The sequence below is a fragment of the Vigna radiata genome, chromosome 7, assembly GCF_000741045.1.
Source record: "Vigna radiata var. radiata cultivar VC1973A chromosome 7, Vradiata_ver6, whole genome shotgun sequence".
In the NCBI taxonomy this organism is placed as follows: Eukaryota; Viridiplantae; Streptophyta; class Magnoliopsida; order Fabales; family Fabaceae; genus Vigna; species Vigna radiata.
The window spans coordinates 5759960-5780614 of NC_028357.1; the positions used below are offsets into that span (position 1 = coordinate 5759960).

Sequence of the window (20655 nt, forward strand, 5' to 3'; positions counted from 1 at the left end):
AAAAAAAACCACGCACCTGGGATGCAAGAGAGAAAAAGGAGAGGACGAAGACAATAACATATTGAGAAACGACAATGCAATGCCGCAAGAGATAAAAAGTAGAGGAGCGCAAGCGAGTAAAAGAAGAGGAGAAGCAGAGAAAAAGGAGAAGAGATGAAGACGAGATCAGAAACTGAATGGTGTGAAAAGTCTGCGGTCTATTTAAAATGAAATGGGAGGTCGGTGTTTCAGGGGATCTGACGTCTATGAAGCTGAAAAGATTGACGTTTTGGTTTCCTGTCAGAGTAGTTCACGTCGGTGCCCCTCACAGCCGACGTCTAAAACCCTCGAATTTGGTGAAAATACAGGAACTTAGACGTTGGTGCCCTACAGAACCGACGTCTACATTGAAGAATTTTTGTCTTCCCGCCTTCCAGACATGCCTTAGACGTCGGCGTTTGACTACGTGACGTCTAATTGCCTGCGGAATTAGGTGAACAACATTAATTGTAGCCCAGTCGACGTCACTTTTTCACGGGATCCGACGTCTATTCGATGTCTAAAGCTGAACCGGTTGACGTTTGATTTCCTATCAGTGACGTAGTCGTCGGTGCCCTTTCTAGCCGACGTCTAAGCTCCTGAGAATTTGATGGGCAACATTAATTGCAGCCTAGTAGACATCGGTCCCCGTGAACACCGACGTCAATGGACTGTCTTATCACATACCTCAGGCAATTGCACGTCAGTTTGCGGCAGGTGCGACATCTATGATGTCATAGACGTCGCCGGACATCGAAACTGACGTCTAGTTTTCCAATTTATTTACGATAATGCCACCGTGTAGTAATAGACGTCGGATTTTCACGGAACCGACGTCTAATGAGTGATGTTAAACCGCGTTTTTGTACTAGTGAAAGCAATTTAGTATTTATGTGGGCTTGTGATTTGGATCATATTTGAGAATGCATTCTATACGATGGATATTATTATTATATGTTTCTTAAATATGGTTTTGTTAAAAGTATTTACAATGTATATATAAAATTCAAGTCAGTTGGGAAACTTGAAATGATAAATTTGGAGGTTTTCAACATTTGATTTGGCAAAATTACTACGCATTCTTGCCGTGCGGAACTTGCCCCAGTTGATTGATCTATATTTAGGAGGGTTTTCATCGCCAAGCAACTCTTCAAAGGGCATCACATCAGTATACAGTGCTGGTTTTAGAAAGAACGGAATTGAAAACCTATCCCTCTCAGAGTTCACCACAACTCTGTGCTCCACACTTTCATAAGCATCATTGCTCCAAACCTACATTCACAACATGGAACTTATCAAACTAAACACTCAGTCAGAATAGTCTATCCTATCAGACTCAAACAGACAAAATGAAAAACAGAAATCAGTAACCTCAAACAAAGACAGTGAAATTTCATGTATTATAATTATGCAATATTTACAAAATGTTCAATGGAGAGCTTAACTAGGAAAAACTAGATACCTCAGTCTTAAGAAACTAAAAATTCATTCTTGTTTTTCTTTAACAAGTAACCTCTTTCCAAACACTTAAAATAGTCCCAACTCATCATCTTAAATGCTAAAGAGAAAATTGAAAGATAATATGAAATTCTACCAAAACGACAAAATGGATTTGCATCCAATCTGAGAAAAGTTTGAAACCTGGATCATATCACCAACATTAATGATGAAGGAATTGAAAATGGGCTTGACTCGAATCCACTCTCCATCTGATTTTCTCCTGACTTCTAGACCACCAACTTCATCTTGAGCAAGCACAGTCAAAACACCAGTGTCCTTGTGGTGTCCAAGGCCAAGAGCCAAATGAGGGTAGGGGCAAGGTGGATAATGGTTGAGTCTGATATTGCTGGTGTTATGTGTGAAGTAGCTGCGAAACCTATTTGCCTCTAAGCCTAAGCTCAGGGCAACAAGTTCCATCAACTTATAAGCAAGTTTCTCCACTTCTTGTGCATATTCTTTGCATGCTTCTCTGGTATCAGATCAGATCAGTGTTTTTCTGTTAGTATATGATGAGAGTTTAAATCCAAACATAGAGAGAGAATTGAAGGTGTAGATTTTTTACAGTATATATGAAATTAAACTCAAATTTGATAGCAGAAATATATTATGAATTACTTGAAATCTGGAGGATTGTGAGGCCAGCGATTATCCCATTGGAACTGAAGGCTTTGATGATCATCATGTTGAAGTAAAGGTGGTATAAAAGTGGGTTCCTGAACATTGAAATCATAGATTTCTTTCCAGTCCCTAACATTCTTGGTATGTTCTGCTTCAAAGTAGCCCAACACGTTAACTGCGTCCCTTCTGACCTTCAGTTTTTCCTCCAAATCAAGTGCAAAAAACTTCCTTGCAGCCTCTTCAATCCTCTTTCGTTTATCTAAAGGCACCTTATGATTTATCACCTGAAAGAAACCCCACTCCTTGCATGCACTGCCTATTTCTTTGACTAAGCCTTGGATACAAGAAATTGGGATGGAATCTTCGATTTGGTAGTTTATGGGAGACAGATCGACCAGCGGCCACGATCACTGAGGATTTTGGCCTGTGTTCTGGTTCCTGAACAAAAGCAAAGTCTACATCTCCCATGTTGCTTCTTCTTGTTGTATTTGTTTGATCCAAAGATGTCTGATACTGAATGTTTTATGTGTTGATTTATGTGCGTTGAACCTGGACTGGTATCTCTTATGCTACCACGTGTCTTGTGTTTGTATACTAGCAAGGCTGTGTTTGGATTTGAACGAGAGAAAGATGACATAGGTAACATGTGTGGGTCCAGTCATATAGTTGTTAAAAAAAAGGAAAAAAAAAATTTTAACAACATTTTTTTAATAATTTTTTGAAAATGTATATGTGATAGTTTGTGATTGGTTCGTTTCAAATATTTTTTTAAACATAAATTTAAATAGATCAATAAAGTAATGACACGTGTTCTGTTGTTAAAAAGTTGTCAAAAAAGTTATAAAAGTATCAGAAGAATTATTCTTTGACACATCTAATTTTTTTACATTCAGTTGACACTATCCTTACTTACTTTTTTGTTATCTTCTTTCTTGAAAAACTAAAAAACTTTACACTTTTGAACCATTTTACCCTTATATTATGTGTCAAATAAATATAAAAGTGTGTCATGATATTATTTCTTAAAATATCATAATCCTAAAAAAAAAAAGAAGGCTACACACAGATAAATGTGTTCTAATTCATTAAACTTTGTTGGCCTTTAAATATCCTTGCACATGGACTGGGAAATAAAATCAGAAACAAAAATAACAACAGCTAGCTAATAGCTGGCCTGCTATAGTAAAATTGAAAATAAAAATCGAAACAAATAATAAAAACTGTATGCGGTACAATTAATATACGACACTAAAAAATAAAATTTTACACCAAAAAGTTATTTAAATTTATCTATTTTCATGATAAACTTAAATTTGTTTATTCTTCATCCCTATTTTCATGGTATATTATCTCACATGAAGCTTCTTTTTTTCAATTAGATTCAGGTTCTTCATTCACGACCGACTTCTTTATTATTTTGACAGACTTTCCAATTATTTTTGCCAACTTCATTTTGATTATAATTAACCTTTTCTTAAACTTGACCTATTTTTCCTTGACATCTTTCGACTTGTTCTTTAGAAACTAATATTTCAAATGTAAGTCAAACACTAGAAAAAAATGTACTCTCTTCAAGATTGTTATAAGAAAAAAAAAGTTGATATTATTATGATGATGATTCCAAGTCCGAAAGTTTAAAGAGAAGCAAAGAAAAGATAATTTGTGTTTGCAAGTTTATTGCAAAAGCATTTTAAAAAAAAATCAAAGAGGAGATTGTTCAGAAAAAAAAGTTGATATTATTTTGATGATGGTCCCGAAGGTTTAAAGAGAAGCAAAGAAATTGTTTGGAAGATCTATAATTTTTTTTTAATGATTTTGCCTTATTTAGAAATTAGTTAAAGTGTATAGAAAAATAATTTTTTCTAAAATATACGAAGATAATCAATTATCACTTATAATAATAGATTATTGTAAATAAAAATTCTTTTTGAGAAACAATGCATAAGTAATCCATTATCATTTATGATAATTGATTATTGGCGATAGTTGAAATCTAAAGAAAAATTTTCTCTGAGAAATGTTGGGGAACAATGGATTGTTGCTTGCAATTATCAATTTTTTAAAAAAGTTATGACTTGCTCTTCGTATTCTTAACCTAATTCCGAAAGTAGATTTTATAAATGAAAATGGGAGTTCTCTTTATAGGATACAAAAGTTAGACAAGTTTTTAGAACTGAAAAACTTTTTTTGTGAAAAGCTTTGCAACCTATTATGGGTAGAGCATGGGAATTTTATTATGTATGATCTTAAGTGTTTTAAAGGAGGTCTTTCTCATATCTTATGATTTAAAGAGAGGTGTTTTCTTTCTTAAATTGTTTTTACTTATATTTGTAATCTCAATTTATTTTAATGATTGATTAATTTCTCACTTAAAAATGATTAACAACAACTAGATTTTTTGATTAATAATTGAATCTTTCGATTTTATACAATAAATTGTACAATTTTCTCTTTTCCTACTCTCTTTATTTATATGTTGATATTATAAAGAAAAAGATTTTATTGTAACTTTGATATTAAAAAGGAGAACCTTTTGAAGATATAAACTTTTATTAAGAAATCAATTCATTCACCCTTTTTCTTGGTTTTGTCCAATAGAAATATTTTGTTGTATTCTGATCCAAATAGACTTTAATTAGGTCAAGTATAAACGGTTGATAGTTTAAAGAATACTTTATTGTACTTTACTATTTAGTGAAACTTGACTATTTGATAAAAAAATTGGATGAAATTTGTGTGATCAGATGATATTAAAAATTAGTGTCTTTTATTTTCTTAATATGTTATGTTTACTATTTCAAAAATTCAAATTTCAAACTCATATTGGAAAAATGGTGAAAGGAATGTGTGAGCTAAGATGTCTTCTACCTAATTAAACTTAAATATTTAAAAAGAAAATTTGATAATAATTTCGTTTAAGTATAATATAACTACTTTTAATGAAACTTACTTAATAGATAATTGTTGTAATAGACAATTGTTGTAGTTGATCCTCCAAACACGTACATTAATTAGTCCATCTAAACTTAAAAGGATACTAGGTAGTTAACCATACGAAAACCAAAAGGAGAATTAATAAACATTTTTAACACGTCTATAACATATCTAATCCCATAATGAAAGAAAGAATAATCATAATCAACAAAAATTGTAGCAAAATAAAATCAAGGTGAAAATCGTTAACTTTATATAGATAAACTTGATAAATGGTACTTGATTATTTCATACATGAAGCACACTAGGGAAATTTAGCAGCAAATTTGATTACATCCATTCACTTCAGAAACAGAAACAGTGTTTTGTTTTGGACATATGATACCCAATTCATAATTTTCATGCATAAGATAAATGTTACTATCTTGTCTTAAAATCATGAATTTGAATGTTACCCACCTTATGTTTCTTGAAATTAGTGTTGAATCTGTGGACAAGAAACTTACCCCATTTGTATGTCCTATATTTGGAAGGGTTTTGATCATTTATCAGCTCCTCCAAAGGCTTCACCTCAGTTTCTTGTGCAGGGAAGAAAAAGAATGGAATAGAAAATCTTTCTTTTTTAGAGTTCACCACCACTCTATGTTCTGGACTCTCAAATGCATCGTTAGTCCAAACCTGCGTATTACAAGAAAAATCGTAATTATATACAACCAAAATCCATATATAATTTTCAAAATTTATATATAAAGTAGTATTACATATAGATTATAATATAAACAAGAATCCGAATATAAAAAAGACATAAATAAGATACATATAGATAAAATACATTTTTTTATGTTTAAATCTCTTTTTGATCCCTAAGTTATGAGCGGATGTTTAGTTTAGTACCCGCTTTTAAAAATGTAAGTCTTTGGTTCCTAAGTTATAAAAAATGTATCAAATGAATCCTTTTTTGATGTTCATGGTCAAAGTATCTAAAGTGCTGTTATTATTAAGAAACAAATAAGAGCAATCTAAAGATGTAGCAGTTGTTAAGAAACAACCAAAAACAGTATTTCAAGTTAAAAAAGGATTCATTTGATATATTTTTTATAACTTAGGGACCAAAAATTTACATTTTAAAAAATGGGGACTGAACTGAACATCCGCTTATAACTTAGGGATCAAAAAGAGGTTTAAACCCATTTTTTTAATAAGAAAATGATCATCTTATATTACATTTTATTAACATTAATAAGAAAGTATATAGTACCTGAACAATATCACCAAGGTTGATAATGTAAGCATTTGGGATGGGTTTAATTCTTATCCATTGTTCATGTGCTTTGTGTTTAACTTCAAGTCCTTCAACCTCATCTTGTGAAAGAATGGTTAAGGCTCCAGGATCCTTATGACGACCAACTCCAAGGGCTAGATGAGGATTAGGGCATGGAGGATAATGGTTCAGACGAAGAAAACTAGTTTGATCTTTCATAAAAAATTCCTCAAACCTTTTTGCTTCAAGCCCTAAACTCAAAGCTATAAGCTCCATTAACTTAAATGACAACTTTTCCATCTCTTCAATGTACTCTTCTATTATATCCCTGCCATGTTTGAATTGTTGGAAATAAACACAAGGAAAAAGAAACTTTATTATTTTAACCAATTCAATGGATGAAATGGCCATTACCAAAGGAAAAACTCATTAAATATGTCTTGCTCAGAATCTCTTACTCTTAAAGAAAATGTATTTATCATTGGCCAAATGTGGAGAAAGGTTAGACTATTCAATTTAAGGAGATACATGCACAATATATATGATAACGAACGAGAAGACAGATAAAATGGAGAAACTAGAATGAAAATTTTCAATAATCTTCAAATCTACTTGTTGTCATGAAAGTTCAATTTGATGATTCAGATTTAAAATTATTATATTACAAGAGTGGATTTATCTAATTGTCAAATAATCATATCAATATCCTAAAATGTTACGAAATGGACTTTAAATTTAATTCAATTTTACAAAATATATAGCTTGAACCCACTTGTTTATTGTAAATTGATCATACTTCCAACACACTCTCCTCATATTGACACACACACACACACACACACACACACACACACACACACACACACACACACACACACACACACACACACACACACACACACACATTNTATATATATATATATATATATATATATATATATATATATATATATATATATATATAGAGTGTAAAACTGAACATTAATGAATGGTTTGATAACAATATGATAACAGGCGAAACAATAAACTCAACAAACAAAAAATGTCACTCAATAGATTTTAACACATTATTATGATATCATATTAAGAAGTGAACTTTAAATTTAAATCAACTTTACAAATCTAACTTCTAAGATGAGATTTATATCTAGTAACAAATAAATTAAACTTCCTAATGTGAGAGATCAAATTGAAGGCACATTTACATAAACATAAATGAGAATTAATCAACTAATTTTTAAAGTTACTTAATAGAAATAAGTGTTGAAAGTGTGTTTTATATGTATTAAGGAGCAGAATTATTCAAAGTGTATTTTATATTTCACACCACCTATAAGCTCAAAGAAATGTGATGATAATTATAAAATTTTCTACAAATATGTAGGAGTAAAATATGTAATAAAATGTGATAGAAAAACACTACATCAACCAAAGGAATTGATAACCACCATTTGTAAAGTCGGTGGAAAAAAGAACATATCGAGAATTGTAGTATGTGAATGGATGCAACGTACTACAATTAAATACCATAGTTGTTACATTAAAGCAATTTAACTCCTACCATTTCTAAACTCTCCCCAATGATGATAACGGAATAGGTATAGGATGGTTTGAGTTTCATTATTTTTATTTTCAAAGTAAAATTTATTATAATTTTCATTTTCATATTTAATAAACTAGAGTGTTTTATTAATTTAAAATAAAAATATGGATGAGAAGCAACAGAGATATTAGAATATGTATATAGGACAAATATATATGTACATTTTTATTTGAAGTAACAAAGTGGATTACATCCTAAACTGAGTTGGAGCTTTTAATCTGTTTTGGCTTGTCTTCCATCGTCAAACTGACTAATCAATGTCAGATCACAACGTGTCAACCCTTCTGTTTATTTTTTTAAATTAAAATTTAAAATAAAAATAATTTAAAAAATTAACTCTTTTGTATTATATTATTTCAAATATATAATCATAATAATATTATAATTTAAATTATTAACACCTATAAATGAAACTCCAATCATTAATTATAACAACGGGCCAACCCCGCCCACATGTACAACAAACTATATCATCTAATCCAATTTTAGGTGACAGAACATTCCAACCCATCCTGTTTTCGGCCTACCATCGGTGAATCAGACTAAACCTTATCCCATTTTGTCACTCGTGAGTATTACTCATATTCGGGAAGGATTATCAGTAGCAGTAAAAGAGGTTTCTTATCAATCTTTTCTATTTTTTTCCATTTTATTCAAGTTTTTTTTCGAATTTACCATAATAGATCAATTTATAATATAAAAGTAATATAAACTTTATTTTATAAATCGATTTTGTAAGATTAAATTATACTTAAAGTGTATTTTTTAAAATAATATCAAAGATACAGTTCCAGTCTATCCTATCAATATTTGTTATTGGTTGGACATTCTCTTTCACTTCCTATCAGACTATTTATTAATATATAATTATACGTTTAAAAATATGTTTATACCTCAATGTAGAAAGAATTTATTAGAAGTCTCACATCGACTAAATATAAAACCAATTTAAAACATAAATAGATACAAACCTCTCCTTATTTTCTAAACAGTTTATTTTTTAATACACATATTTATTTTCTTTGTAACTAAAAGTAATTTAGAAAGTGAAGATGAATTACCTGAAGTGTGGAGGATATGGAGGTGATGTATTAGTCCATTGAGTGAGTCGATGATCGTGTTGATCAGTGGTGAGAGGAACCAAAGTGGGGTCTTTGGCTAGAAAATCAAAGACTTCTTTCCAGTCCCTAACGTTTTTGGTGTGTTCTGTCTCATAGTAACCACTTGGAGAAAACTCACTTCTTCTAACCTTCCTCTTCTCCTCCAGAGTCTGACCAAAGAACATCCTTGAACCTTTTTCAATGTTTTGTCTTAGAGACAAGGGAACCCCATGGTTGGTTACTTGGAAGAAACCCCATTCCTTGCAAGCACTTCCTATCTCTTTCACTAACCCTTCAATGGAAGATGGATCTGAAACTGCGTGGTTGCTTATAGGTGACAGATCTATCACAGGAATTTTTTCAGCTTGGAGGCTATGCAACTTTGGCCTGTGTTCCGGCTCTTGGATGAAACCAGGCTCTACCTCTCCCATTTTGTTCTTACTCTCATGATAGACTTCACAATTCAACTAATAGTAATAACAATATTCTGATAAAATTGGAGTTATTTTTATGAAAACATTAATTAATATTTTAATTTATCGATTCTAACTTTTCCCTCAACTTTTAATTATTTTACATAGTTACCATAAATTTAAATACAGAAAATAAATAAACAGTAGTTAAATTTAAAACTAGCATGGATAAATAGTATAAATGAGAAATCATGTAAGAATCTTCGTGAAAATGAAAATATTATATGAAATCTTAACGTGCCTGTCAGTCCCACTCATCCTCCAATCCCTTGTCCCACCTCTTTTGTGCTTTCTCAAAATAAAAAAAAAAAAAAAACTTGAGTACTTGAATTATAACACAATAAATTCTAATCAATAGTGCAGTAAAAGTTTTTAACGTCATCCCTTGCATATTAGATTTTTTAATATCTAATGTAAAGAACGATCTGAGACATTTTTTATAAATAAATGGGTTAAATATGCTTTTAGTCCCTGAAGTTTCACTGATTTTTGGGTTTAGTCCCGGCATGAAACATTGATGACATTTGATCCTCTTAGTATGAAAACTCTTATATTTAGTTCCCAATTTTGGACGGCATCAAGTTTTTGCTTAGGTGTCAAACGGCCGTGCCACCTATTCACTGTGCACTCTGTCAGGTGTTGGTTTATGAAGGTTTGCATTGAGATTTGCACGTGTTCAATTATCTGATTAAGAATTAGGTTACGGATTAGGGCAAAGTTAATTTTTGCAATTGGGGAAAACTTCTTCTTCGTCTTCGACAAACACTGTTCAAGTGGGAGATAGTGGTCTTCTCGAAGCATTGTATCAAGGTGTTCCAGAAGCATTGTATCAAGGTCTTCGTTGCGGTGGTCCTTGCGGTGAAAGAGACATTGCAATCACGCATTTTATCAAGGTAAGTTGTCGTTTTTCTTTTCTTCTATCATTGTTGGGTACATTTTGGGAGTAAAGTTTTAATGTGGGAATGTAGGTATAAAGATGGTGTTCGAAGTTCGTTTGCATCACATGGGAAAGTTTGATAGGGGGCTACGGTATGTTGGTGGAGAGGTACACGTCATAGTAGGCCTTGATCCAGATCGTTGGTCTTTTTTTGAAGCAGTTGGAATTGTTAATGAATTTAAGTATGATACAAACTTCAAACTATGGTGGAAGGGATCCAGGGAAATGCAGATGAATAATCTGAGATTACTGAGTGATGACAGGGAAGCAATCAACTTGGCTAAGTATGCAGAGGAGACTAATGACATGGTAGACATATATGTTCAACATGTTCCCAATGAGGCAGTCGAAGTTTTGTTTCTTGGTTGTGGTGAAGAGACACCTGATGCAAACATGGAGGGTGTGGAAGAGGCAGAAATTGGTGAGGAAGAGGTAGACATTGGTGAGCAAGAGGTACACATTGGTGAGGAAGAGGCTGAAATTGGTGAGCAAGATGTTGACATTGGTGAGGAACAACCTGAAATTGGTGAGGATGAGGTAAAGTATGATGGTGGTGATGGAGATGATTATGTTCATTTAGAAGAGGAAACATGGAGGAATGTGGTTGAGGAGGAAGTAGAAGCTTCAGATGAGGAGTATGTGGATCAGAGTAAAGAAGAAAGAATGGATAATGAAGATGATGGGTTTGGTTTTGATAATGATAGGATGGATGATGTTCGTAGAAACATTAGTCCAGTTTTGGAAAGGTGGAATGCAATAAAAAAAAAAAAAAGAAGGAAACGTGTGACTAGAAAAGGCTTTGTTGGAGAAGGTTCAATTGTAATGGATGATGAAGTTGGAGAGGATGAGATCAATGAGGAATACTACAGTGATGAATTGGATTCAGATTTAGAAAGTGATGAGGATGACAGTTTGAGAANGGNCACTTNTAAAAAGTTTAGACAANATGATATGAACAAGGATTTCAGATTNTCATTAGGGATGAAATTTTGTTCATTGAAGGAGTTTAAAAATGCTCTAATGGAGNATAGTGTATTGAATGGAAANGAGATTAAGTTTGTGAAGAATGATCTCACAAGAGTAAGGGCAGAATGTAAAAAGAAATGTGGCTTTNTTATTATGGCNAGTAAAGTAGGAGGGAAGGCAACCTTNAGGGTGAAAACNTTAGTTGGACAACATAGGTGTGGAAGAGTATTTGGAAACAAAAGTNCAAGTGTCCATTGGATAGCACAAGTTTTAATTGACAGGTTTGTAAATGTTGCTAGCATGACTNTCAACCAAATCGTTGATGACATTAAAAAGTCATTCAGTGTTGGTATCTCNGCTTGGAAAGCTGGAAAGGCCAAACAAATTGCCTTGGATTCTCTGGTTGGTGATGGGGAAAGACAATATGCGAGATTATATGATTATGTGGGGGAATTGCTTAGAGTCAAGTGTGGAACTTTTAAAATTAAAGTGAATCAACCCCAACCAACTTTGCCACCAAGATTTGGCTCTTTTTATATGTGTTTAGAGGGGTGTAAGCAAGGTTTTTTGGGAAGTTGCAGGCCCTTTATAGGAGTGGATGGTTGTCATCTTAAGACAACATATGGTGGCCAATTGTTGGTGGTAGTTGGCCGAGACCCCAATGATCAATACTTCCCACTGGCTTTTGCAGTGGTCGAGAATGAATGCAAGGAAACTTGGAGATGGTTTTTAACACAACTATTGGATGATATAGGTGGAACTGATTGCCAACGTTGGGTGTTTATTTCTGATCAACAAAAGGTATTTCAAATTCACTACATTGCTTTTTTATATTTTCTAACATTGTCATCATTTGGTAATGATCATTAAATTTTGTGTTTCATAGGGACTTATGACAGTTTTTGATGAGCTGATGGATGGAGTGGAACACAGATTGTGCTTATGGCACTTATATAACAACTTCAAGAAGCGATTTGGTGGAGGAGTACTCATTAGAGATCTCATGATGGGAGCAGCAAAGGCTACATATGAGAAGGAATGGGAAGAAAAGATGGATAAATATGAGGGGGTGAAAAATTTGAGGTGACACACGGCTTTACAATGGATAAATATGTTGTTGACTTAAGTAACAATTCCCGTAGTTGTTACAGTTGGAATTTAATAGGAATACCCTGTAGGCATGCTATTGCTGCCATTACTTACAAAGTTGAAAATCCTGAAGATTATGTCCATGTTTATTACAAGAAACCTGCATATATGACTTGTTATGCCCCTGAAATAGTCCCAATAAATGGACAACAAATGTGGCCAACTTCTGAAAACACCCCCTTACTCCTCNCTCCAATTTACAAAACACCTCCTGGGAGGCCAAAAAAATTAAGAAGNAGAGAGGCAGATGAACCTGTGAGNCATACAAAACTGTCCAAGAAGCATGCTATTATGAAGTGCAGCAGTTGCAAAGAGTTTGGCCACAATGTTAGATCATGTAGAAGAAAGAAGGTACAAAATTTCTATATTACAACTTCACTTAATTATTTACACAGCATGTTTTCTAATGTTGCTTACTCTTTTTTTGTAGAACACAAGGGGCATTTCAAGTGTTGCAGGATCTGGTAGCAGGCCCAGATCTGAAGCAGAAGCAGCACCATCAATTTCACAAGGAGCTGCAGCTGGAGCACCATCAACAGCGCATAGTGGAGCATCAAGAAGCCAGGTTGCAGGGAGAACAGCCTCAGGACTGGGTGCACACCATCTCGGTTCCCAAGCTAGCACCACTTGACCAAGCTCCATCAACACACCAATCTGCAAGAAGACCCAGAAGACCCTTTTGTTGATGTATTTTGTAGTGTGTAGTACGTTTTTTAAAGTGATGTAGTTGACAGATTGTAGGTGGCAGGGACCACTTTTGCGTGTAGTANGTGTTTTAAAGTGTGTAGTACTGAATGCACAATATTTTTTTCTGNATGGGAATGGACCACTTGATGTTTACTTTATTGAATGCATAATTTATGGAACCACTTTATTCACGTGAGTATTGGGACCACTGTTGTTTGGACTGCATAATATTGGAATCTGCAGAATATTAAAATCTGCATAATAGTGAAATATAGTGAAATCTGCTGCATTTGGAATCTGGTGCAGAATATTAAAGCTACTACCACTGTTGAATGCACACTAAAACTTCAGGGACTAAAACCATTTGTAAAAGAATGAAGCTGGAGATAGTTCATACACAGAATATTAAATCAGGTTGATTGTAATGTTTTCATGCACACCTAGTTTATCAGAATACTAAAGCTGGTGCATTTTAAAGCATCACTTTTTGAGTTAAAGCATCACTTTCAATACCAATCTCTTTTTAACTCATTTCAGACTTTGAACACGTTTCAAATCACTAATTAAAGTTGCTGGAATGATTGATTTCGAGTTAAGCCACTTTTATGCAATGTTCAGTTTCAAACCACCAAGATCAGGCCAATTTTTCTGCATCAAAATCCACTTTGACTGCATTTAAAGAGAACTTGTGCTCATGAAAAATATGTAATTGCTATATATTATTCATGACTGCATAAAGAGTACATCAACATTGTCTGCATAATTACTAGCCCCTTTTCAAAACAACCTAAGACAAACAACCTTCTACCTAAGCTCTGCCTCACTTTCACATTACATCTCCTTCACTTAAGCCTTCATGCTATCATCATCTCAATTACAATTCATCTTAAGTAAAAACATAATACAAAAGTAAATGGTTAATGCCCATGACAACACAAACAGGTAAAACATCATTTTCCCATATTTCTTCTCTTCTTGTAATTTCCTTTTCAGCTTCTCTATCTTCTTCTTTTGATCCAGGACAATTATATCATTTTCCAAACACAGATAAACTCCTTCACGTTTGCCTTGAATTTCAGAAACTTCTTCTTCATGCCATTCGAAGTAATTACAGGTTGAATTACTCTGCAATCAAAATAACACATCATGAATAGAAAGTTCAGCACACGAACTGAAAGATTTAGTCATTTACTGCCCAATTTCTACATCTATAGAATAGTCTTCCTTTGTTCTTGGCAGTAGTTGCTTTCAAAAGCAACAATGTCTCAACACAACCACACATTTTTTATGGTAACTGTGAAGATGATCCACAGCTTTGAGACTTGGCTGAACCAATCGTCCTTCGCGTCCAACCATTTCCTGCACTCTCACCTTTCATTTCACTACAACAACCAAATAACTTCATCACGTTTCCTGCCAACCGAAATCGTAAATCCCCAAATTCCCCAATCCTTAAAATCAAACGATTACCAGCAAAACAACTATACGCTTACCTCTTGAAGAAGACTATCTCCCACTTGAACAGTGCTTGTCGAAGAAGAAGAAGAAGTTTTCCCCAATTGCAAAAATTCACTTTGCCCTAATTCGTAAGATAATTCATAATCAGATAATTCAACACGTGCAAATTTCAATCCAAACCTTCATAAACCAACACGTAGCAGAGTGCACAGTGAATAGGTGGCACGACCGTTTGACACCTAAGCAAAAACTTGACGCCGTCCAAAATTGGGGACTAAATATAAGAGTTTTCATACTAAGAGGATCAAATGCCATCAATGTTTCATGCAGGGACTAAACCCAAAAATCAGTGAAACTTCAGGGACTAAAAGCATATTTAACCCTAAATAAATTTATTGTATATAGACCTCAGATTTGAGGATCTGACGTCTAAACTCATGACCATATTAAATTCTCGAAGTAGACGAATAAGTCAAAAATATGTTAAAAATTATTTTTTTAATTGCTCTTAGACGTCTGATTCCCTCATTGCTGCCAAAATGGTCTATTAGAATATCAAAAGTAATTTTTTTTTCACCATTTAGACGTTTGATTTCTTATTGCATGTTAATAGTCACTTATAAAGACGTCAGATTGGGATCAGAGGTAAAAAGCCGAGAATAATATACGTTAAAAGTCTTTTCTACACTAATGAATCACAATTTCAATCCATCATATAACTGAATCTACAATATGAACAAAATAAAAAGCAATAATACTATAACACACTTTTACATTTATTTAACATAGAATATAAGGATAAAATAATCTTAAAAGTATAAAATTTTGTATTTTTTAAAAAAAGAAGAGAATAAAAAATAAATAAAAATAATATCAAATGAATTGAATGTAAAAGATTTAAGTATATATATAAAAAAAAATTCAAAATAAATAATTTCAAAACCTCTTTTAAAAGTGCAACTGAGAAACACTAATATGGGACTATTCCACTTATTGCTCTTATTAAGCTTGATGTAGCACAAAGAAAAAACTAACATTTAATGCTTCAATTCTAAACTAATATATCAAATTCCCGTTGGCCTAGTGATCGATGTACCAAAATTTTGCTTTTGTATTGGACGCTGTCAGTGGACTGATAAAGGGCGTTTAATTTGAAAAATATTTTCTATTTATATTTTTGGTTTCATTTTTAATTACAGAAGTATTATTTTTTCAACTTTATTTTTAAATTCAAAAGGCTTCCAAGAGAAAGGCTGAGCAATACTTCCTATATAAAGTTTTTGAAAACAAAATCATGATAATCCATTTGTAGTTCAATATGAAAATAAAAAACATGTTCTACTTCATTGTTATGACATATATCTCTAATTCTCTTTCCTTATTATTGTACATTTTTAAAAAGTAGAATAATACCATGTATTTTGACATCTTATTAATATTAGGAGAATAATTGTTTTATGGAAATAGATCTTTGATTTTACTAGTGAAACTCTTAATAGAAATTTACCTCAGTTTTATGCTAATATGGTAATACATTTTCACTATTAGACAAACTATTATACATATAAGACATACCAGAATAAGATATATTTTAAATTTAAAAAAGAAAAAAACAAAATTACCTGACAAGAGATTACAGGTCTTGAAAAAGATTCTACAAATGTACATTTCACCTTTAAGATGAAAGGAAAAATGGTGTTCAACCATACATTCATCCAAATATGGATAACTCTTTTACCTTGGTGTCTCAAGTGAAGCCAACCAGTTCATCGTACATGACCTATGGACATTGGTGTCACCAGAAATGATTGGTGTTACACCAAAAAAAAAATTAGAACCAAACTTTGACACAAAGAATTAACACCCGAAAAAAGAAAATGATGTTATAATACATATCTCATTTATTATTTGCTTCGTTTAATGTTTTAAGGAAAAGACAAGAGAATGAATGAATATCTTTAAATTGGGACAAACACTAAACGAACAATTGTATTAGTTTTCATATTGTCTACTGCCTTATATTAAACATATAAGTCGTAACTACATATATACATATATTGTTTAACAAAAATTTATTCCTCTCTTATATTATTTACAAACTATTTACCCAGCCTAAAACAGCTCTTTGCATGCATATATCACTGAAGAAAGTAAACATTTTTTACAGTAATAAATTAGAAAATTTTTCTATACCGGTTGGACTTCGAACTTGAAAGCAATCTTTTAGCTAGGTTGGACCAAAGCTAAAAGGATGTAACGGAGATGATCCTTTGAAGATATATGATACGGAAATGTGGTGGATCATCAAGGATAGGGGCTGAAAATGTAAAAGTTATGGTGTTTGTGAGATTAGAAGCTCATGGTCATATAATGGTTAAATGGTGGCAGTGTGGTGTTTGAATGCTCAAAGAGAGGTTAAGTCAACTCTAAGAGGAAGGTGACAAGAGGAGTCTTGTGGGCTGCTGTAGTCTTGATCTTAAGATGAGTAGTACAACATAAAATGGATAGCATAACTTTACTCAACATCAAAGATAAATACATGATAGGAGACACCTTTATTTATAGGTTAAGGGTGTCTCCTAAAAACACTAAAAGCATGATCTCCAACCCTTGCACTCATTGGCAGAAAATGAAGCCCACTAAGGAGTGGACAAGTGTCCACAAATACTCTCCAATGAGGGGAAGACATGTGACCACTCATAAAGCAAAATTCTCTCCATTCCTAAAGTGTCGTGTGGCCACTGCTAAAGCTAAATCCTCTCCGATGGAAACATGAGACATGACACATACTTTCCACTTGATTTGAATTCTAGCTTAAGAATCCTAAACTAATGAGGTATTAATACAAGCCTTAAACAAACTTACACTACTTAGCCGAAATACATGGCCTAAATTAAACCTATACTTCTCCAAGTTATGCTTCATGATGGCTCCAAAGGTGGTTCAAAAGGTAGATTTTAGACCGTCTTCATAGATTACTCCAAATCTTCTTATAGATGCTTAACCATGGCTAGGGGATATGCCATCATCCTCTCCCTCTTGAAAAGAATTTACCCTCAAATCTTTAACTTAGGCTAAGGCAAAGTTCCTCATCTTCTTTGGAGCTATTATGTCTCTTTTCCGCTAGGGTCAAATACCATCTTAATACACAAGTTATAACTAGTGTTATGATACTGAGTAAATGAAGAATATAGCTTCCAAGAATGATACACCTTAAATAAAATGAATGATCAAGGTCTTGGAGAGGAGGAGGATTTTTTAAGCTTTTATTTGTCTTGTGTTGGATGTATGTGTTTGAAAGACTATTCATTCCAACACAAGAGTCAACTTTTAGGGATATGCCCTCATACCCTCCCTTTTGAAAATGATTTATCCTCAAATCTTTATGTTCTTTTATGACAAAAATTCTTTTCTTATTATTGGTTGATTTATGTATCTTTCAGCTAAGATCAAAGATCCATATGCTAGTGTCATCAAATACAAATCCAATAATCTTATGTGCCACAAACAATATGTATCTAGATGCTTAGTCATTATTTAAACATGGTTAGGAAGTATTGCATTATTAGATTATTATATGTATATTTCATTGTTCTAGACAGTTCCAAATTGTATTTTATGCAGGTATGTATATGGTAGGTAGCACATACAAACCTGTCATTCAAAAAAATGAGACTTTTTATACTGGTAAAGCTCAAATCGGTATAGAAAACAACTTTTTACACCGGGTAGTGTTGTAGTCAGCATAGAATGTGACACTCTTTATATTGATTAATGCTTCAACCAGCATAAAAAAGTCAGACTTATATATTCATTAGACAGAGAGTAAAAGGTAATAAGTTCTTACGATTGCATGCATTCCCACATGGTATATGACATCTGATATATTCCTTTTCGACATCAATTGTCTCATTGGACATACCAAACATACCAAAAGTCTTTTTTATCAGATCTCATGCTAACATATAATGTCTCTAAGTGCATATTCAAACATCTAATATATGCATACAAATACCACTTCCATTCTAATGTGTAATCCCTTAAAGTTTCCATCTTGAACATATTGAGACCCATATTTAAGTTTTCCTGGATATGTTTCTTACATTCAGATTTCAGAGCATTTGTGTCCTTCAAACTATATATTGTTGTCTCTGGATTTCAAAGTGCGCTTCATCTTCATAAAACAAGTGTATTAATGTAGGTAATAAATAGATTTTTGGAGATGAAGGTTTCTTTTGAAATTTGGAGATAACAAAATGTGGTTTGGAGGATAGAAATGTTATGAAATCTTACTGTAGGAGACATTTCCAGAAAACTTAAATCATAGGTCACAATATGTTCAATGGATAAACTTTTAAACAAATTGTTGTCAGAATTTTCATTTTCTAACGTCAAAATTGGTTGAGGATTTCAAAAGCGCCTCTATTATTACAAAACCTATGCACAAATGTAAAAAACATACAAGCAAGAAAAGAATAGATTATATATAAACATGAAAAAACTAGTTAAAATTAAGATAAGGTAACTTTTGGTCTTTGAATTTCTATCACTCTTTCAAGGTTCACAAAAGCTATGCATAAATGATGAATCAATGAGCAAGAAAAACATAGTTTTTTTTAATATGAAGGAGCTAATAGAAATTTAAAAAAAAAATAAAATTCAAGATTTGGAAGTTGAAAAAGTTTCGAAAGCTTGGAAGAAAAAATCTGGTGAATGAATGTGGGTTACAAAACATCCGAAAACTCTTTAGAAAAGGAAAAATATAATGAATGAGGTGTGTTTTCGAAGATTTTTATCTTGTCTTCAATGTTGGAAATTGTTTATCAAAACGTTATATTTCTACTAGATTCCCGAAGCCCTAATCCATACCAATATAACGTGTGGAGAGAGAAAAACCAACCTTAATTGACATCAAAATTCGCCTTTTCCGATGTCAATTAGTATATGATTTCGAAATCTTGTCTATTCCAACATCTAAATTATTGCATTTATTTACAATGAACAGTTTACATCATCGACAGGAACCTAGAAATCGATACTAACTCAACATATAAAACTTGAAACTGTAAAAAAATCATGGATCCATGCAATTACAATACTTTTCTTTTATTAGATGCTTCCACCATACATACATTCACTAGTTCTGTTAACTGCATAATAAGATCAGAGTGCAGCAAATCAGAAATATTCTAGGCCAAGCATAAGCTAAACTGATATTTTATTATCCTTTAAGCTATCTTATAGTGATAAATCTGAATGTTCTCGACATTTTGTTTCTTGAAATTGCTGCCCTTTCTACGGACAAGAAACTTGCCCCATTTGTATGGCCTATATTTTGGAGGGTTTTTCTCATCAGTCAATTCCTCCAAAGGCTTCACTTCGGTGTAGTGTGCAGGGAAGAAGAAAAATGGAATGGAAAACCTTTCTTTCTCAGAGTTAACCATCGCTCTGTGTTCCACACTCTCATATAAGTCATTGCTCCAAACCTGCATTAACAAACTATAACCATCACCTTCTAATCAAGGGATTCTACATGTTTCATAAACTGCTATTTCTACAGATACAAAAATACCAAGTGACTTTAAACTTAATTCAACCTACAAAACCGACTTTTAAAAAAAAATTTGCACCAACTTATATACTATAATTTGGTTTTATCTATAGTCGTGCCATTTCTAACTAAAAGTATTAACTTGAGTAAAATTTCAACACCTGAATGATATCACCAACATTGATTATGTATGCATCTGGTGTAGGTTTCACTCGAACCCACTCCTGATCTGCTTTGCGTTTGACTTGAAGTCCCCCAACCTCATCCTGTGCAAGAATGGTTAATGCTCCGGCGTCCTTATGTCGACCAACACCAAGAGCTAGGTGAGGATAAGGGCATGGAGGATAGTGGTTGAGACGAATAAGGCTGGTTTGATCTTTCATGAAAAACTCTTCAAACC

The 20655-nt window shown here is 32.8% G+C and overlaps 2 protein-coding genes and 1 pseudogene across 2 annotated transcripts; all 3 read right to left on the reverse strand.

Moving 5' to 3' along the window:
- Positions 1–934: 934 nt before the first annotated feature.
- Positions 935–2709, reverse strand: LOC106767301 (annotated as a pseudogene).
- A 2578-nt stretch (positions 2710–5287) lies between these two features.
- LOC106766864 (probable 2-oxoglutarate/Fe(II)-dependent dioxygenase) lies at positions 5288–9511 on the reverse strand. Its single transcript, XM_014651637.2, has 3 exons — positions 8996–9511; positions 6329–6659; positions 5288–5748 (listed from the first exon to the last, which is right to left on the reverse strand). The coding sequence occupies exons 1-3, from the start codon at positions 9463–9465 to the stop codon at positions 5491–5493; spliced, it is 1059 nt and encodes a 352-aa protein (XP_014507123.1). The 5' UTR covers positions 9466–9511; the 3' UTR covers positions 5288–5490.
- Positions 9512–19783: 10272 nt separating this feature from the next.
- Positions 19784–20649, reverse strand: LOC106767705 (probable 2-oxoglutarate-dependent dioxygenase At5g05600). The gene is made up of 2 exons (XM_014652647.2): positions 20417–20649; positions 19784–20190 (listed from the first exon to the last, which is right to left on the reverse strand). Exons 1-2 carry the CDS (start codon positions 20636–20638, stop codon positions 19933–19935), a joined length of 480 nt encoding a protein of 159 aa, XP_014508133.1. The 5' UTR covers positions 20639–20649; the 3' UTR covers positions 19784–19932.
- Between the last annotated feature and the right edge of the window lie 6 nt (positions 20650–20655).

Coding starts and splice junctions, on each gene's coding strand:
- LOC106767705 (XM_014652647.2), bottom strand. CDS start 20,638: ATGAAAGATCAAACCAGCCTTATTCGTCTCAACCACTATCCTCCATGC. Junction 20,191..20,416: donor ATGTTGGTGATATCATTCAG/GTGTTGAAATTT, acceptor TTGTTAATGCAG/GTTTGGAGCAATGACTTATA.
- LOC106766864 (XM_014651637.2), bottom strand. CDS start 9,465: ATGGGAGAGGTAGAGCCTGGTTTCATCCAAGAGCCGGAACACAGGCCA. Junction 6,660..8,995: donor CCATATCCTCCACACTTCAG/GTAATTCATCTT, acceptor CAAACATGGCAG/GGATATAATAGAAGAGTACA. Junction 5,749..6,328: donor ACCTTGGTGATATTGTTCAG/GTACTATATACT, acceptor TGTAATACGCAG/GTTTGGACTAACGATGCATT.